This window comes from Panthera leo, chromosome C2, assembly GCF_018350215.1.
Source record: "Panthera leo isolate Ple1 chromosome C2, P.leo_Ple1_pat1.1, whole genome shotgun sequence".
Taxonomy (NCBI): Eukaryota; Metazoa; Chordata; class Mammalia; order Carnivora; family Felidae; genus Panthera; species Panthera leo.
In genome coordinates this window covers 83,287,969-83,305,806 of record NC_056687.1, presented here as the reverse complement: position 1 = coordinate 83,305,806, position 17,838 = coordinate 83,287,969, and the positions used below count along the sequence as shown (strand labels likewise).

Here is a 17,838-nt window from a genome sequence, read left to right as displayed (position 1 = left end):
TTACAATCATACTAAAAGAATAAAATACCTAGGAATAAACTTAAGGAAGTGAAAGATCTATATTCTGAAAACTGTAAAACATTGATGAAAGAAATTGAAGATGACACAAGCAAATGGAAAGATACTTGATACTCATGGATGGAAGAATAAATATGTTAATGTGTCCAGACTGCCCAAAGCAATTTAATGCAATCCCGATGAAAATACCAACAGCATTTTTCATAGAACTAGAACAAACCCAAAATTTGTATGGAACTACGAAAGACCCCCCCCAAAGAGCCAAAGCAGTCTTGAAAAAGAATAAAACAGGGGTGCCTGGGTAGCTCAGTCGGTTAGGCCTCCGACTTCGGCTCAGGTCATGATCTCGTGGTCCGTGAGTTCGAGCCCCACATCGGGCTCTGGGCTGATGGCTCAGAGCCTGGAGCCTGCTTCTGATTCTGTGTCTCCATCTCTCTCTGCCCCTCCCCCGTTCATACTCTGTCTCTCTCTGTCCCAAAAATAAATAAATGTTAAAAAAAAAGAAAAAGAAAAAGAATAAAACAGGTGGTGTCACAATCTCAGATTTCAAGATCTGTTACAAAGGTGTAATAATCAAAACACTATGGTACTGGGACAACAGCAGACACATAGATGAATGGAACAGAATAGAAAACCCAGAAATAAACCCATGCTTATATTGTCAATTAGTTTTTGACAAAGGAGGCAAGACTATGCATTGGGAAAAAGACAGTCTCTTCAACAAATGGTGTTGGGAAAACTGGACAGCAGCATATAAAAGAATGAAACAGGACCTCTTTCTTTCACTATACACAAAAACTCAAAATGGACTAAGGGCCTAAAATGTGAGACCTAAAACCATAAAAATCGTAGAAGAGAGCCCAGGCAGTAATTTCTCTGACACCTGCAGTAGCGACATTTTTCTAGATATGTCTCCTGAGGCAAGAGAAACAAAAACAAAATAAACTGTTGGGACTACGTCAATATAAGAGCTTCTGCACAACAAAGGAAACCATCAACAAAACCAAAAGACAACCTAGTGAATGGAAGAAGATATCTGAAAATGACCTATCAGATAAAGGGTTAGTATCCAAAATGTATGAAGAACTGATACAACTGAACACCAAAAAAAGAAATAATTCAGGTAAAAAAATGGGCAGAAGACATGAACAGACATTTCTCCAAAGAAGACATACTGTTGGCCAACAGACACATGAAAAGATGCTCAACATCACCCATCATCAGGGAAGTGCAAATCACAACCACAAGGAGATATCACCTCACACTGGTCAGAATGGCTAAAATCAACAATGCAAGAAACAGCAAGTGTTGGCAAGGATGTGGAGAAAAGAGAACCCTTGTGCACTGTTGGGGGGAATGCAGACTTGTGCAGCCACTGTGGAAAGAACAGTATGAACGTTCCTTAAAAAATTAAAAATAGAATTACCATATGTATGATGCAGTAATTCCACTACGGTATTTACCCAAAGAATACAAAAGCATGAATTTGAAAAGATGCACACAGTATTATTGCAGCATTATTTACAACAGCCAAATTAGGAAGCAGCCCAGGTGTTCATTGATGAATGGATAAAGATGTGCTATATATGTATAATGGAATATTACTCAGCCATAAAAAGACTCAAACTTGCCATTTGCAACATGGATGGCTCTAAAGAGTATTTAAGTTCTTTTAAGTAGGGTTTTTTTTATTTAACAAGTGAGCTATTAATTAGCAAAGTTGTCACAAAGCAAAAACAGAAGTCATCTCATATGGAAACAGTTATAAGGAAAGAAATGAAATTCAAAGCAGTCAAGTTTCATCTCCAGGAATTGGTGCAGGTAAAATGTTTACTAGGATGTATGGTTTCAGCTAAGGTAGAGATTAAGTTTATGGATTATATATAGAAACCAGAGTGACTAGTAATAAAAATAAATAAATAAATAAGTGGAAGTCCGAGAAAGACAAATGCCATGTGATTTCACTTATATGTGGAGTTTTAGGAACAAATGAACAAAAAAAAGGAGACCAACAAAAACAATAGACTCTTAATTATAGAGAACAAACTGATGGTTACCGGAGGGGAGATGGATAGGGGAATGGGTGAAATAGGTGGTGAGGATTAAGGGTACACTTGTGATGAGCACTGAGTAATGTTTAGAGTTGTTGAATCACCATATTGTACACCTGAAATTAATAGAACACTGTGTGTTAACTGTACTGGAATTAAAAATATAAGATTCATCATCAGCAAATGTATTTTGACTACGGTATTTTTTCATTTAATAAGTATATATATCATTAAATCACTTCTCTTATATAAAACTGGTTCTAAATGGCATCAATTTACTCTCTCAGCCTATATTTTAATGTGATGTTAATAATTTAGTCCTTTTATAAATTTTAACTATTCTTTAAATTTCAGTTGCATCTTCTTCATGGGCATTTAGCAAAATAGGGCATTATGAGATTAAGCAAATGCTTTCTTTTTTTTTTTTTTTTAATTTTTTTTTTTTTAACGTTTTTTAATTTATTTTTGAGACAGGGAGAGACAGAGCTTGAACAGGGGAGGGTCAGAGAGAGGGAGACACAGAATCTGAAACAGGCTCCAGGCTCTGAGCTGTCAGCACAGAGCCCGACGCGGGGCTCGAACTCACGTACCGCGAGATCATGACCTGAGCCGAAGTCGGACGCTTAACCGACTGAGCCACCCAGGCGCCCCAACAAATGCTTTCTTTTGAGTTTTTCTTTTTTTGTAATTTATAGTTTTTTAGTTCATATAAAAAATGGCAGAACATAATACACTTGTGTACTTTTTATATTATACATGCTTTATAGTTAACATTTTCTAATTTTTTGAAAGAAGCGTTTTAATAAAATGATTCTAAACATAATTTACATTTCATCCAAAAATGTATAAAGGGTTCGTACATATGCCAGTTGTGTTTTTTACTAGTGAGTGGTTTAAAGATGATTGTTGAAATAAGGGATCTTTATTGTTTAATTCTTTTTCCACGATAGTAAGGTTTTATGATTCCTAAGCAATTTCTGAGTTGTCATTGACCTGTTTCCTTTCAAATAGGATTCCCAGCCAACACTGAAGCTGAGAGACACACTACATTTTATTCTTTGCCGTCTTCATTGGAACGGACGCCCACCAAAATGACAACATCCCAGAAAGTTACCTTTTGTTCTCATGGCAATTCAGCTTTTCAGCCAATAGCATCAAGCTGCAAAATTGTGCCACAAAGTCAGATTCCTAATCCTGAGTCACCTGGAAAGTCCTTCCAACCCATCACCATGAGCTGCAAGATTGTTTCAGGTATATAGGTGATATGTGTCAAGTTGATGTGTATAAAAAATTGTTGGAATGACAGAATGTATTATGGCTTTCTTTTTTTAAGTTCTTTTAAGTAGGGTTTTTTTTTATTTAACAAGTGAGCTGTTAATTAGCAAAGTTGTCACAAAGCAAAAACAGAAGTCATCTCATATGGAAATAGTTACAAGGAAAGAAATGAAATTCAAAGCAGTCAAGTTTCATCTCCAGGAATTGGTGCAGGTAAAATGTTTACTAGGATGTATGGTTTCAGCTAAGGTAGAGATTAAGGTTATGGATTATATATAGAAACCAGAGTGACTAGTAATAAAAAAGAAAAATTAGAGGCCTTTTGGTGTGGAGTTAAAGCTTTAAAGGTGGGAATTGGTTTGGGATTGAAATGTCTTTTATACTCTCTAACCACACAGAACATTACTCATTTCTGTTATCAGTGGGTAGTTCTGAGCCTTCACTTTCACTAAAGTTGAATTGTCCATTGTCTCATGACAGTCTCATGTTAGGTAGGCTTCTGGTAGGAATGTACTTTATGGTTTTGACTATACCACTTCAGAAAAGACATGAAAGAGAGTCTGCAGAAATATCTAGGCAGTGGGAGCCTTCTGTATATGAAGGGAGAGAAAAGGAGTCTTTGGTGCTAAAAACAGACAACTAAGCAGAAATATCTAAGTTTTTGAAATTCATGAAAGGTGAAGGACGTATAATTTTACCTACAAGTTAGAAGCATTTTGGAACTTGCTGCTTCAGAGGTGAAATAGGCTGACATAGAAATTGGTTTGAAGTTTAGAGAAATTCATGGATGACACATTTGATCGATACAAAAACCATTGAGGATATTTAATGATACGTAGGTAACCTTTGAGAGTGTTCTGTGGGAACAGGTATCTCCGGATTGTGGCTCTGACATAGGATTGGCAGACTTGTTTTGGGTGGGTGAATTTCCTACTTTCCTATTGGAAATTAATTGTAAATCAAGACTCCTGCCTGGTTTGTAAGTCTGGCTGTTCACTTATTTCCTCTAATTTTAGTGTCTTTGAGTGTAACCATAGTTATAACAATCTGCCCAAGTTGTTAAGAGTTTTATTTAGGGATTCAGCGGTTTCACGCTGTTATATAAAGCTCTGCTTTTTGAACTTTAATGTGCCTTGGGATGGGTGTATGGGGGAGAATCTTGTTAAAGTACAGATTTATATTTAGTGGGTCTTGGCTAGCATCTCAGAATCTGTTTTTCAAAAGCTCCCTGCTGATGCAAAGATGTGGAGAGGGAAATACACTAATCCCTGCCTCAGCTACACTGCTGCTGTTGCTCATTGTCTGAAATACACAGTCCCATTCTCTTTTCCCTGGTAGCCCTGCCCCTCTTGCATTATCTTCATCACCTTAGATGGGTTGAGTAGATCTCTTTTGTTTATTTGGTTTCTCTTTTCTCTTTTTTATTAATAAAGGTTCCCCCATATCAACTCCAAGTCCATCACCGCTGCCTCGAACCCCAACTTCTACTCCAGTCCATGTGAAGCAAGGCACTGCCAGCTCTGTCATTAATAATCCCTATGTTATCCTGGACAAGCCAGGGCAGGTTATTGGAGCCACCACTCCCACTACAGGTGTGCGTTTGATCAGTCTTTGTGTTATCCCAAAGGTTTGATCTTTCGTAAAGATGAAATCTTAGTGTGGACTTAGTAGTCATGTAATAGAGTAATGAAATCTTTATAAAAAGAGGAGAGGATCTGGAATAGTAACTCCAGTGCGGTTTCTTTCAGGGAAGATGTACTTTTTGTAAAAGTTGTATTTTTTAGGATTTTTTCTTTTTAATTTCTAAAGAGTAAAAGTGGGCCATAATTAATTTTCTTTAAAAAAAAAAAAGATGTTTTATTTTTATTTGGAAGATAATTCTTTTTTGGGCCTGCAAGCAATGTAGTTATTTTCCAAATTAAACTTTAGAAAAAAGAATACCTTTGTGGACCATGTACGTGTTTCACCAGTCAAGTAAAAAAGTGATCTCTACTTTTCTGTGAATAAGGTAAATTTTGTGTGTGGGAAGGAAATTGAACTCTGTAGTTCTAAAAAGGGACCTCTGATAGGAAGAATAAGAATTGGATTCATTGTGTTTGTCACCATAATCTGTAACTACAGAGTGCTTTTCAGGTTTTTTCGCAGTATTTTCATTAACATTATTTTATGTAGTCCCTTCAATTAAACTATGTAAACACATGCTTCTAAGTTTCTGTAGCTTTAAGAGAAATAGTGAAAAGAGAAGTGACTACAATGAGACTGATTTTTTTTTTTTTTTTTTAACATAATTGATTTAACACATGAATGTATGTTGGGTCTTTCCAGGTACTTTTTTTTTTAGAAAAGTTAGGTCCTTTAACCATGATTGTAACTGTGGAGCTCCTTTAAAAATGCTGCTTTCAGGGGTGCCTGGGTGGCTTAGTTGGTTAGGTGTCGGACTCTTGATTTCAGCTCAGGTCATGCATGATCTCACAGTTTGTGAGTTTGAGCCCCATGCTGGGCTCCACACTGAGCATGGAGCCTGCTTAAGATTCTCTCCCTCCTGCTCCCTGTGCCTGCGTGTTCTCTGTCTCAAAATAAATAAACTTAAAAAAAAAAAAGGCTTTCAGAAATTACTTAATAGCCTTTTGAATGTATTTAGAGATGCCAAATAGGAATCTTTGAGGGTGTTTAGTTTTAGGAATCAGCCAAAAGTCTTTGTAAGCAAGTTTGGTAAATGGAGCAGGTGATCAAATACCATTTTGGTCTTGATTTATTGTTGGCTATAGATAATGAGACTTACTGTTATCAGTCCCTAAAGGCAGTTGTACAGACGGAATATAAAATGTTTAATGTTGGCAGCACTTTGGAACAGGTCTAGCCTCCTGTGAAACTACTTTTATGGAGCCAGCATTCACTTGAATGCATACATTTGGCACATTGTTAAATAACCAATATCATTGTGTTCTGGTGTCTCTATTTAAATAGCAGAGTATATAATGTTTACTTATTTATTCTTCTACATGTCCTTACTAGCTTCTTGTCTGTTTTTAGGTTAACGAGGTGGTCAACTTCATAGGAGGAATCTCTAAGTGTTTTTTCTATAATAATTTCATGGTTGTGAGTTTTCAACCTTTGAAAATGAAAAATATTGGGGGAAAAGGGAAGGTTGGTGGAAAATACTTTAAAGTTACATTTTGTAAATTTTACTTTGTGCTTTATTTTTAAATATGCCTTGCTTATCAGGAAGTCCTACAAACAAGCTCTCTACTGCTTCTCAGGCCTCCCAAGGAACAGGTTCCCCTATTCCTAAAATTCATGGAAGCAGTTTTGTAACATCTACTGTCAAGGTAATACTCTTATTGCATTATTACACTTTGCCAGTTTCTAAACACAGTAAGTTCAAGATCAGCAAGAATTTAAGTAGAATCTTCAAGCTAGTAAGAATCTTGAAGACCATCTACTCCAGACTCCCCTACCTTACTCTTGACCTTTTCCTAGTGTAGAAAGTGTTTTCTCAATACTTCCATCAGTTGGACAGTTGGTATCTATTTGAAAACTTACTATGATGAGGAGGCAGCTATTTTGAGGGGGGGGGGGGAGGGGTCAGTTTTGTTACACATTTTTCCTTATAAAATTTTTCCTTATTCATCTGGCAGTATACGTCTTTTCTTCCTATATTTGTACCAATAAGGAGTAAATACATTTTTTTTCTAGGTGTCAGCCATGTAGTTACTTGAAAATGATTCTTATCTTTCCACAATTTTTTTCTTTGTCCTCTCCCCCGCCTTCTTCAGAGTAAGAAGGCCTTTAAAATTAGAACTTAAGGTATGCTCTGACTTGTTCATCTAAGAGTGTTAGGTATCTGCTCATTGTTTAGCAAAGATAGTCCCTACTGTTTGGTTAGTTATTCAGCTTACTCATCATGGTCATGGCTGCCTAGAGACTTTGAGGTATAAACTCATGTGTGAGAAAGAACTAAGAATTCAGAGATCATCTCCTATGTGACTAGTGCTAACACAACATTTCTTATATGTAAGCAGTTAATGGTGATGCTGTTGAATAGTTTTCTGGTCCAAGGTGACATTTTTCTGAGTTCAGTGCTGTCTGTGAGCACGTGTTACATGAATGCCTAAATTGTAATAATTGCCTTGAAGGCTGTAATTCTCTGTCAGTCTGTTTTTTAATGTTTGTTGATCTTTTCGTTACACAGCTAAGCAGTGTTCTTAACTTTGTTACTTGTCCCTAATTTATGGCAAATTGCCTCTGAAATTTACAATTTGTATTTGAGAATTAGAGACAAGTGACAGTAATTTTGAATGTTGACCTTCATTGTTTTTGCATTTAATAACTCTTCAGGTTCTTTTTGTTGTCTTTTAAATACTTATTGAAAAATTTCTGCCTGTGTTGGGTATTTATTTGGAGTAAAGATAAGTCAAGTTGTGTAAGTACTATTGAAAGGGTATAAATACTAAAACACTCTAACCACCTGTTACATTTATTTATTTAGTGCCTAGACTCTAGGGATAGAAAAGAAATAAAGTACAGTGTCAGTCTTTTTCAGTGGCTTATGACCTGGCAGGGGACTAGACATGTACACCAATGAGTCAGTCAAATGTTAGATAAGACTCTACATTGTTAGATAAGAGTCCACATTGTATCTACATTGTAGATAAGAGTCTACAAATGTTAGATAAGAGTCAAATGTATGATAAGAGTCTTTTCAGCCTGTGAGGGGCACAGATGAGTAGGTTCTTGCCAGGTTATAGCCTTTCCTTGCATTTGGTTTCTAAGACAATATTAAAATGCAAGTGTGGGGGCTTGGAAGACTCCAAAGAGTTTTGAGCTTTTAGTTTTCTTTTGTGTATTGGTTATGTTGCTAGAGGATGTCACAGATTTATATTAAATATAAGTGACTGGGATATCTGAAATCACTTATTGTATCATAATTGAACAGTGTATATTTTTACATACACAGCAGGAGGATTCTTTGTTTGCATCTATGCCACCTCTTTGTCCAATTGGGAGTCACCCTAAGGTTCAGAGTCCCAAGCCTATAACTGGAGGACTTGGAGCTTTCACAAAAGTGAGTATTTGTTAGGGCAATATCCCATGAGTTGATATGGTTTTGTTACGTAATAATTTTTGTGGCATATTGGAGTTGACGGACACTACCTTACTACACGTTACTTTTTAGTATGCCTTAATTCTTAAGATCTTACTTCTGCAACATGTTTTCATTTATTCAGTAGTGTCCACAGGGCAGCCTTTGGAGTCCAGCAAGATGGTAACTCCAGAGAGCACAAACGTTGTGTGTGTTTGTTTCTTCTGCCATTTGCCACCAAAATCCAGAACAAATGGACTAGGTTGGGTTTGCAGAAATACAGGATCAAATCCAGATCCTACTTGTGGTCCTTTTGATAGCTCTTATGGGCTATATTTAAGCGGGGTTTTTTTGTTTGTTTTGTTTTTGTTTTTGTTTTACTCTCCTGGTGGGGTCAATTTTTACAGAGCTTCATTCATTCATTCATTCCTACAAGCTGAATAGATTCAGATATTAGTGGCTTTTTTCATGGAATGTTTATTCAGTTTCGTTATCATGTTTGTTGCCAGGTAATCATCAAACAGGAACCTGGTGAAGCCTCTCATGTGCCTGCAACAGGGGCTGCCAGCCAGTCACCACTCCCTCAGTATGTGACTGTGAAAGGGGGTCACATGATAGCTGTGTCCCCTCAAAAACAGGTCCTAACTGCTGGAGAAGGGACATCCCAGTCACCAAAGATCCAGCCCTCCAAGGTTTGAATTGGGTAGGGATGGGGAGGTCATTATGTAATTGAACATTATTTCCCTAAATAATAGGCAGGTGCTGACAAGATTCAGGTGATAGGATTGCTGATTCCAGGAAAACCTGTAGATGGAAGCCATGTTGGAAAAGCAAGTCAGTCAATGTTAAACCCATCTGCTCTTGCAGTAATCTTTGACAAGAGCAGCGGTGTGTCATGTAGAGGGCCCCAGAACAGTTGAGGAGGCAAAGGGACACTGTCATCTGACAATAAAGGTGATAGACTTCATGTACACAACTTCCCACTTGATTCAAGTGTAAAGGCCACGGGACCAAGGTCTACTGTTTTCTTTATTTCTGGTAGGCAAGTGCTACAGTTTACACCTCTGATGTTCAGGCTGTGTGATCTCTTTATTGACTCTTGACTCTTTTTTTTTTTTCCTGATTCTTGACCCTCGAGAGAATTTATTTGTTTTATAATTTGGAGATGTGAGGAATTAATATATCGAGAGAACTATAAAATTGCATGTAGATTCATGTTTTCCTGCATTGGTTGTGCTTATGAGTGCCTGTGTGTGTCCTCTTCTCACACGCTGTCTGTAATTCTCAAACAGCCTTGTAAGGTGGATACTCTGCACCCCATTTTACAAACAAGGAAGCTGTGGCTCTGAGGGGTCAACCAACTTCCTTAAGAGTTTATAGCTAACAAGTGACACAGGATTTGAACCTAGGTCTGCTGATTCCATAATCTTCCATTGCAGAGCTAATTAAAATTTGTGAGCCATTGTCTGGAACCTAAACACGCTTTTAGAACATAGTTAAATTAGCTCATTTTGGGGGCAGATACATTGTAAAGCTATCCAGAATATTACATGAAGTGCTTTTCAACTTGAAAGCCAGCCTATCTAGGGATAGATGAATTGCTTTGAGAAGAGTACTTTAAAATAGAAAAATGGTTTTAGATATTTTGGTTAGTTTAGATAGCTACACATGAATTGAGACAAAAATTCATGTTCTAAAATCTGTATGGTTCTAAAATTTATAAGAATCCATTAACCACTTTCCCAAATTTATCTGGTCATGACTCATCTGATGATTAAAATATATAGATACTGACGCTCAGTTGGTTAAGTGTCCAACTTCAGCTCAGGTCATGATCTTGTGGTTTGGGAGTTCAAGTCCTGCATTGGGCTCTGCACTGACGGTGCGGAACCTGCCTGGGATTCTCTCTCCCTCCTTCTCTGCCTCTTTCCCACATGGACATGCATTCTCGCTCTCTCAAAATAAGTAAATAAATTAACTTTAAAACATATAGATATAGATACTGAGGCCCCCATCAAACTTTCTGAATCAGAATATTCTTAGGGGCCCTAGGAATCTGGATTTTTATTAAGCCATCCTGCTGACTCATGTGATTAGGCAAAATTAGGAACCACCAAGCTATAGCATCATATTTGACTTTGGGGCTTCTCTAGCCAGAATCACGAAGACAGGCACCCCCAACTGCTTCCCAGTGCTCCATTTTTTTGGCCTTAGGGGTAAGCCTTTTGGCAAAGTCCTTTCTGTTACTATTATCTGGGCTTGTTACTCAGACACATTTTACATGTTCTTCAGAATCTAATTTGCTTCACCAAAGTTACATGGAATGTCTGATTTAGGTTTTTGAGTCAATAGTATTGCTGTTTATGCTCAGAAGCTCTGAACAAATTAGTTTCACTTTTTTACACTTTGCAGTTTGCAAATCCACTCCTCTGTGTTGCTGAACAACTGTATTGGCTTTCTTGTCACATTGCCACCTACTTAATGGCAATGCAGAACTAAGAAAAAATGGATGGGTTTGTGCTAGAATGCCCTGAATAGAGTTTAAGGGCACCTGAAAAAGGCATAGAGGAGTGTGAAAGAAATGTGCAAAAGCAGAAGACCATGAGAAAAGACATTTCCTGTTTACCTAGGAAATTTAGTGTATGCTTTGGACTCCAGATAAGGAGCTGTCTGCAAGTACAGACTGTCCCTGGTTATTGCTGAAGTGCCTGCCCAGAAAGCAGAAGCTTGAGCAAAATGATACTGTTTTACCTTCCATTCAACTTTGGCACAATAGAAATACAGCTTATCTTTTTTCATGAAAGTAGAGAGGTGCTGTTTTAAGGGACAGCTAAGTACTTAGTGGGTTCGTGTGAGAAAGAACCAGTGTGGCATAGTAAAAAGAATGTGAGCTTTGGAGTTAGAGCCTTTTCCAGATCTCAGCCACTCCTTGCTTGTGTGACCTGGGCAGGTTTGTCTTCCTAAACTTTGTTTTTTCATCTAGTAAAAGGGAGTAATACTCTCCTCTGCCTTTCAGAGTTATAGGAGAATTAGAAACCATTGTACATGAAGGACTTAGCACAGAGCGAGCGCTTAATAAATGATAGTAGCTTAAATGACTACGGACAAATCCTATGTAAATGTGCAGGAGTACCATGTACTTATCATTAAGTACTAAATCATAATTGGCCATACTCTTCAGTGTCTGGAGAGAAAATTGCATACATAGAATCCTTACTTTCTGGTTGTTAAAGTAAATTCTGACTTGCAAAGGTCTGTACAGACCACAAACAAAAACACTGAATCAGAGCATGAATCAAAGTGAAATATTTACAACAATATAGAACAAAGGGTGTCTGCTTTGTGACACTAAAGGAAGTTAGGAATGCAGAGAGAAGTGAATGGGAAAAGTTCACGTTCTAGGCCAAAGTGTTATATTGTAAAAAAAAAAAAAAAGAAAAAGAAAAAAGAAAGAAAAACTAATTTGAGGTTATAGTGACCTACTTAAGAGTCTTCCTTATGATGTCTGTAGACAGCTGTGAGTAGGATTTTCCCCAGTAGAATTCCAGACTTCCTCATTCTCTCTTTTTTCAAACAAGATGGGAGTTGGGGGGTGCTAATCTTGCCAGTGGTATGCTCCTAGTGGATAAGCTCTGCTAATCAAAACTGCCCTCCTGTGGCCAACTTGGGATACCACATTTTATTTAGCTCTTGGGAGAGATTACATATGTCATATCCTGGAAATTTTGAAGCCGTTGAGTGAGAATAGAGGTTGATAACAGCTGAGAAAAGCAAGTTAAGATGCATGGAGGTTTAGAAAAGAAAATAGGTCCAATCCATATGTTTTCCTTTAAGATTTTTTTGCTTTGTTTGTTGGTTTAGGAACACGAAAATAGGGGCGCCTGGGTGGCTCAGTCGGTTCGGCGGCCGACTTTGGCTCGGGTCATGATCTCACAGCTTGAAGGCATATAGGTTCGAGCCCCATGTTGGGCTCTGTGCTGCCAGCTCAGAGCCTGGAGCCTGCTTCAGATTCTGTGTCTTCCCTCTCTCTCTGCCCCTCCCCTGCTCATGCTCTGTCTTTCTCTCTCTCTCAAAAATAATAAACATTTTAAAAAACTTAAAAAAAAAAAAAAGGAACATGAAAATAGATGATGTGTAATTTAGTTCATGCAGTGAATTACCAAATTTGATATATTCAGGAAATGTGAAGACTCTCGTCTTGGGAAAAAAAAGTTTGACTACTATAAAAGAGAAATACAAAAACCAGAAGCCTAAGTTTTTCTTTCACTCATAAAAGACCAGTAGGCAGTTCTAGTATGTCGCTTCGACAATCATCAAGAATCTAGACACTCATATCTTGTTGCTCTGCCATTCTCAAAATTTGGTTCTCAAGTTGTGGGCTAATAAGATAACCATTTTATCTCATGCCACCATGTTTGCATTTCTGGCCAGCAGGAAGAGAAAAGGAGGTGTAAGGAGGCATAACCCAAAATTTGCACTCATCACTTCTCTTCCTATTCTTTTAGCCAGAAATCAGAAGACCAGCCCTAGGCTGGGAAATATTCTATGTGGCCATGTCCACATAGCTAAAAACCGGGAGCTCTCTTACTATGAGAGAGAAAACAAGAATGGATATTGGGATTCAACTGGCACTTTGTGCCGTATTCCAAAAATGTTTTCCTACGTTAAGAAACTTTTTTTTCCATAAATACACAGAAAAGTTCTTGATTGGGGTGCCTGAGTGGCTCAGTTGGTTGAGCATCTGACTCTTGGTTTCACCTCAGGTTATGATCTCATGGTTTCTGGGTTCAAGCTCTGCTTTGGGCTCTGCGCTGACAATGTGGAACATGTTTGAGATTCTCTCTCTCTCTCTGCCCCTCCCCTGCTTGCTCGTGTGCTTGCTCGCTCTGTCTCAAAATAAATAAATAAACAAACTTAAAAAAAAAAAAAAGCTGATTAATAAGAAGAGTTTATACTTCCACATCTGTAGGGGAAGTGACTATGCCCAGCTCTGGCCACAGCGACACTCCATGTTGCCTTCAGAATGAGGCTTATACGGTCAGAGTAGAGAGATCTGGATTGTTTTAACCATGCCAGTATAGCTGGGAGGATTTTTCTTCTCTATTCTAAGTTAACTTGCTTTTCCCCATTGAGTCTTTGAGTCTTTTCTTCTTCCTTTCCATCCTTCCTTTCCATCCTGCCTTAAACTTACATGAAAGTGGAGAGACTTTGGTAATGAATCCTATAATGCCCATTACCCAGTTTCAACAATTATCAACATTTTGCTAATCTTATTTCTCTTTCTAGGATATTTTAAAGCAGATACCACTTGGTATATACTTTAATTTCTTTTTGACCTAATGAGTCTAGGATTTAAGACTAAGATCCTCTGCCCTAGCCGAATGCTTATCCATTTGGTACTCTGTATCCTTTGCATCTTCATGTAACCTCATAAATTACTGTTCTTCAGTTAATTATAACCAGTGCCATGGAGAGCAGCAGCTATCATTTACTGTGTTCATCATACTGGCTAGGCATTTGATAAACTTATCCTCATTTATGCCACATGATCTTATCCATATTTTATAAATGAGTTGTCTAAGGCTAAAGCTCACAAACATTAAATAACTTTTCCAGCTACAAACTAGTGGAACAAAACTGGGAGACCAGGTCTGACTGCTTATAAAGTCCCGTACTCTTTGTTCTTTGTTACACGGTGATTTATAACACTTGATTAGGGGACCGTTTTCTTCACATCAGTCATATTGTCCAAGCATGTGGCCATTGTGTTTTACTGTATTCACATTCTTTGAAAAGAAACCATGTATGATTTATTAATTATTTAACTTAAGAGTTTCATTCATCAGTTGCATGTTTATCATTTATCTTAGGTAATCCTGTTGTTTTTAGTTGAAAAAAGATGCTAAAATTTCAGTAAAATACAATGATATAATCAATACCCATGTATCCTCCACCCCAAATTAACACGTTCATATTTATTTCATCTCCTATTTCCTCCTAGTAAAACATGACAGAGTTGAAGTCCACTTTGTTCTTCCCCAGAGCAACACTATCATGAATGTGAATGTGTAGCTTTCGAGTTCATACTTTGTATTGCATAAATCCATAGCCATAAATAACATGTAATGTTGTATATTTTGAAGATTTACGTAAAATATATTTATATATATATATATTCTGTTTTTCTTCAGCTCCCCTTCCATTCAGGATTTGTACTGTCAGTCTGTTGATGCTGATGCATGTAGTTCTAGTGTATGCTATTCCATTGTCTGTCTTATACCACAATTTATCCATTACTCTACCTGTAGACATTAAGTATGTTGCTACATGTTATAGGTATTAAGTTTGTTGACAGTTTTTTGTAATTATAAATAATGCTATCTTGGACATTATGTTCCCTTGAGCACGTGTCTAAGATTTCTCTAGGATATATTTCTAAAAGTAGAATTGTTACAACATGGAGTATGTGAATTTTCTTTCTTTTTTTTTTTTTTTAATTTTTTTTAATGTTTATTTTTTAACGTTTATTTATTTTTGAGACAGAGAGAGACAGAGCATGAACGGGGGAGGGGCAGAGAGAGAGGGAGACACAGAATCGGAAGCAGGCTCCAGGCTCTGAGCCAACAGCCCAGAGCCCGACGCGGGGCTCGAACTCACGGACCGTGAGATCGTGACCTGAGCTGAAGTCGGACGCTTAACCGACTGAGCCACCCAGGCGCCCCTGAATTTTCAATTTTAGTGGATATGCCAGTACCTCTCTGGAGTGGCTGTACAAACTTACTTTTCTTTCATCAGGGAACAGATAGATGTTCCTATTTCCCCAGACCCTTTAGCCACTTCTTGGTGTTATCAGAGTTTAAAGTTTTTGACTCCAATCTGATGGGTGAGAAGTGCTTATGCTTTCTCATTTTCACTTTTAGAGAGCAGGTCTTTGGGTATTCTTTTAATCTTGTAAAAGACTCTTTGCAATAGTTCCTGGTGAGAAGTTCTTTTTTATGAAATAAAGAACTGGGAAGTGGAAACCCTGCCCCAATTTACCATTAATTGAATTGTTTCTTGTAATTTAACATCCTCTATTGACTTTGTCTGAAGAGTTCTGTAGTATTTTCTTACTTGAAAGAGTTCACTTTATAATATTTTCAGAACCAGATATTTTCAACTTTCATAATTTGGGTATTGGGTCTTTTAAAAAAATATTCTTGCTTAGACCTTTTAACCAAATGTTGACCTTTAAGGAAATGAAAAATTGGAAGTATTTAGAAAAAGATGACTTTTCTTAAAAATCAGTTGGAAGAAGGGGCACCTGGGTGGCTCAGTTGATTAAGTGTTCGACTTAGGCTCAGGTCATGATGTCATGGTCTGTAAATTTAAGCCCTGCATTGGGCTCTGTGCTGTCATAACTGCTCAGAGCCTGGAGCCTGCTTCAGAGTCTGTGTCTCCCTTTCCCTCTGCCCCTCCTCTGCTTATGCTCTGTCTCTCTCAAAAATAAAAAATATTTAAAAAATCTTTTAAAATGTATATTAAAAAGAGTTGGAAGCAAATACATTAAAAATATCAAGAGGTTATTTCTGGGGCATCTGCCTGGCTTAGTTGATAGAACATGCAACTCTTGGTTTTGGGGTGATGATTTTGAGCCCCATGTTGGGGGTAGAGTTTACTTTAAAAATAAATAAAATTGGGGCGCCTGGGTGGCTCAGTTGGTTGAGCGTCCGACTTCGGCTCAGGTCATGATCTCACAGTTCGTGAGTTCGAGCCCCGCATCAGGCTCTGTGCTGACGGCTCGGAGCCTGGAGCCTGCGTCACATTCTGTGTCTCCCTCTATCTCTGCCTCTTCCCTGCTCATGCTGTGTCTCTCTCTGTCTCAAAAATAAATAAACATTAAAAAAAATTAAAAATAAAATTAAATAAATAAATAAATAAAATTTATGGGGCGCCTGGGTGGCCCAGTTGGTTAAGCGTCCAACTTTGGTTCAGGTTATGATCTCACAGTTTGTGGATTTGAGCCCCGCATCGGGCTCTGTGCTGTCATAACAGCTCAGAGCCTGGAGCCTGCTTTGGATTCTGTGTCAGCCACTCTCTCTGCCCCTCCCCTGCTCATACTCCATCTCTCTCTGTCTCTCAAAAATAAATAAATGTTAAAAAAAAATTAATAAAAATAAGTAAAATTTTAAAATCGGTTATATCTGGAAAAGTAGAAATTTTTTCTTTGTATTTTTGTATTTTCTAAGTTTTTTTTAATTAAAAACACATAAAATAAGTTCTAGATAGTAGCTGGGGTTAAGACAAAAACTGTAGCTTTTTATTGTAATACTATCCGAAATGTGAGAAATGTTTTCACATCTATCATAGGTATCATTCCTAGAGGATTAAATTAAAGTCATAGCTAGAACTTTGCTTTGTTCTTTGCTAGAACAGAGTGACTGTTCTGTTCGAAGAGTCCTTGAAAGGACTGAGAAGAAGCACTGCTGGATTCTTCTCTATTTTCAACAGGTCGTTGGGGTGCCAGTTGGGTCCACTTTACCTTCAGCAGTGAAACAGGCTGTAGCAATCAGTGGCGGCCAAATCCTTGTAGCCAAGGCCAGCTCTTCTGTTGCCAAAGCTGTTGGTCCAAAGCAAGTTGTGACCCAAGGAGTTGCCAAAGCAATTGTGAGCGGAGGTGGAGGCACCATTGTTGCTCAGCCGGTGCAAGCCTTAACCAAGGCTCAGGTCACTGCCGCCGGCCCTCAGAAGAGTGGATCCCAGGGTTCAGGTAACTGATACTGTTGCGGGGCCCTTTCAGCAGCAGCTCTTTCTAAACTGTTCTTTGCTAGTGATTTTTTTCAGTGTTTGGTTCTAAGAAAACCTGTTGGTTAGTGCTATAAGGAGTATATAAAAATATGTTAATCTTCTTCATGTAACATTTTACGTAGAGATCTGTAAGTAGTTTAAGAGGGGTGTGTGTGTGTGTGTGTTTTAGCAAGAGTAATAGAAATAGAGGGTTTTTCTTGATAACTGCTTTCTGGTCTGACATAATTTTTGTTTGACCTTATCTCCACTTTGGGTTGTATTCAGACTTAAAATCTTGGGATGGTCATTTATCAGCAGCATTTTGAGATACTGATGTATCATTATATTGTATACCTGAAGCTCATGCTATATGTTAATTGTACTTGAATAAAAAAATTAAATTAAAAAAAGAAAACTTAAAAACTAAATAATAGGGGTGCTTGGCTGGCTCAGTTGGTACAGCATGTGACTCGATCTCGGAGTTGTGAGTTTGAGTCCCACGTTCGGTGTAGAGATTATGTAAAAATAAAATCTTAAAAACCCAAAACTAATTCCAGAACCAACTTTATATATTCAAAATAAAATAGGGGCACCTGGGTGGCTCAGATGGTTACACTACCAACCCTTGATTTTGGCTCAGGTCAT

General features: G+C 37.7%; 1 protein-coding gene across 4 annotated transcripts in view; it reads left to right on the top strand.

The window, feature by feature from the left end:
• Nucleotides 1–17,838, top strand: part of YEATS2 (YEATS domain containing 2) — a 114,069-nt gene that overhangs the window by 57,846 nt on the left and 38,385 nt on the right. For all 4 annotated transcript variants that reach the window (XM_042954939.1, XM_042954941.1, XM_042954942.1 and 1 more), the window contains exons 11-16: nt 3,081–3,320; nt 4,778–4,936; nt 6,570–6,673; nt 8,302–8,409; nt 8,937–9,119; nt 16,918–17,176. In XM_042954939.1, the coding sequence (XP_042810873.1) occupies nt 3,081–3,320; nt 4,778–4,936; nt 6,570–6,673; nt 8,302–8,409; nt 8,937–9,119; nt 16,918–17,176 (1,053 nt within the window). The remainder of the gene's footprint in view (nt 1–3,080; nt 3,321–4,777; nt 4,937–6,569; nt 6,674–8,301; nt 8,410–8,936; nt 9,120–16,917; nt 17,177–17,838) is intronic.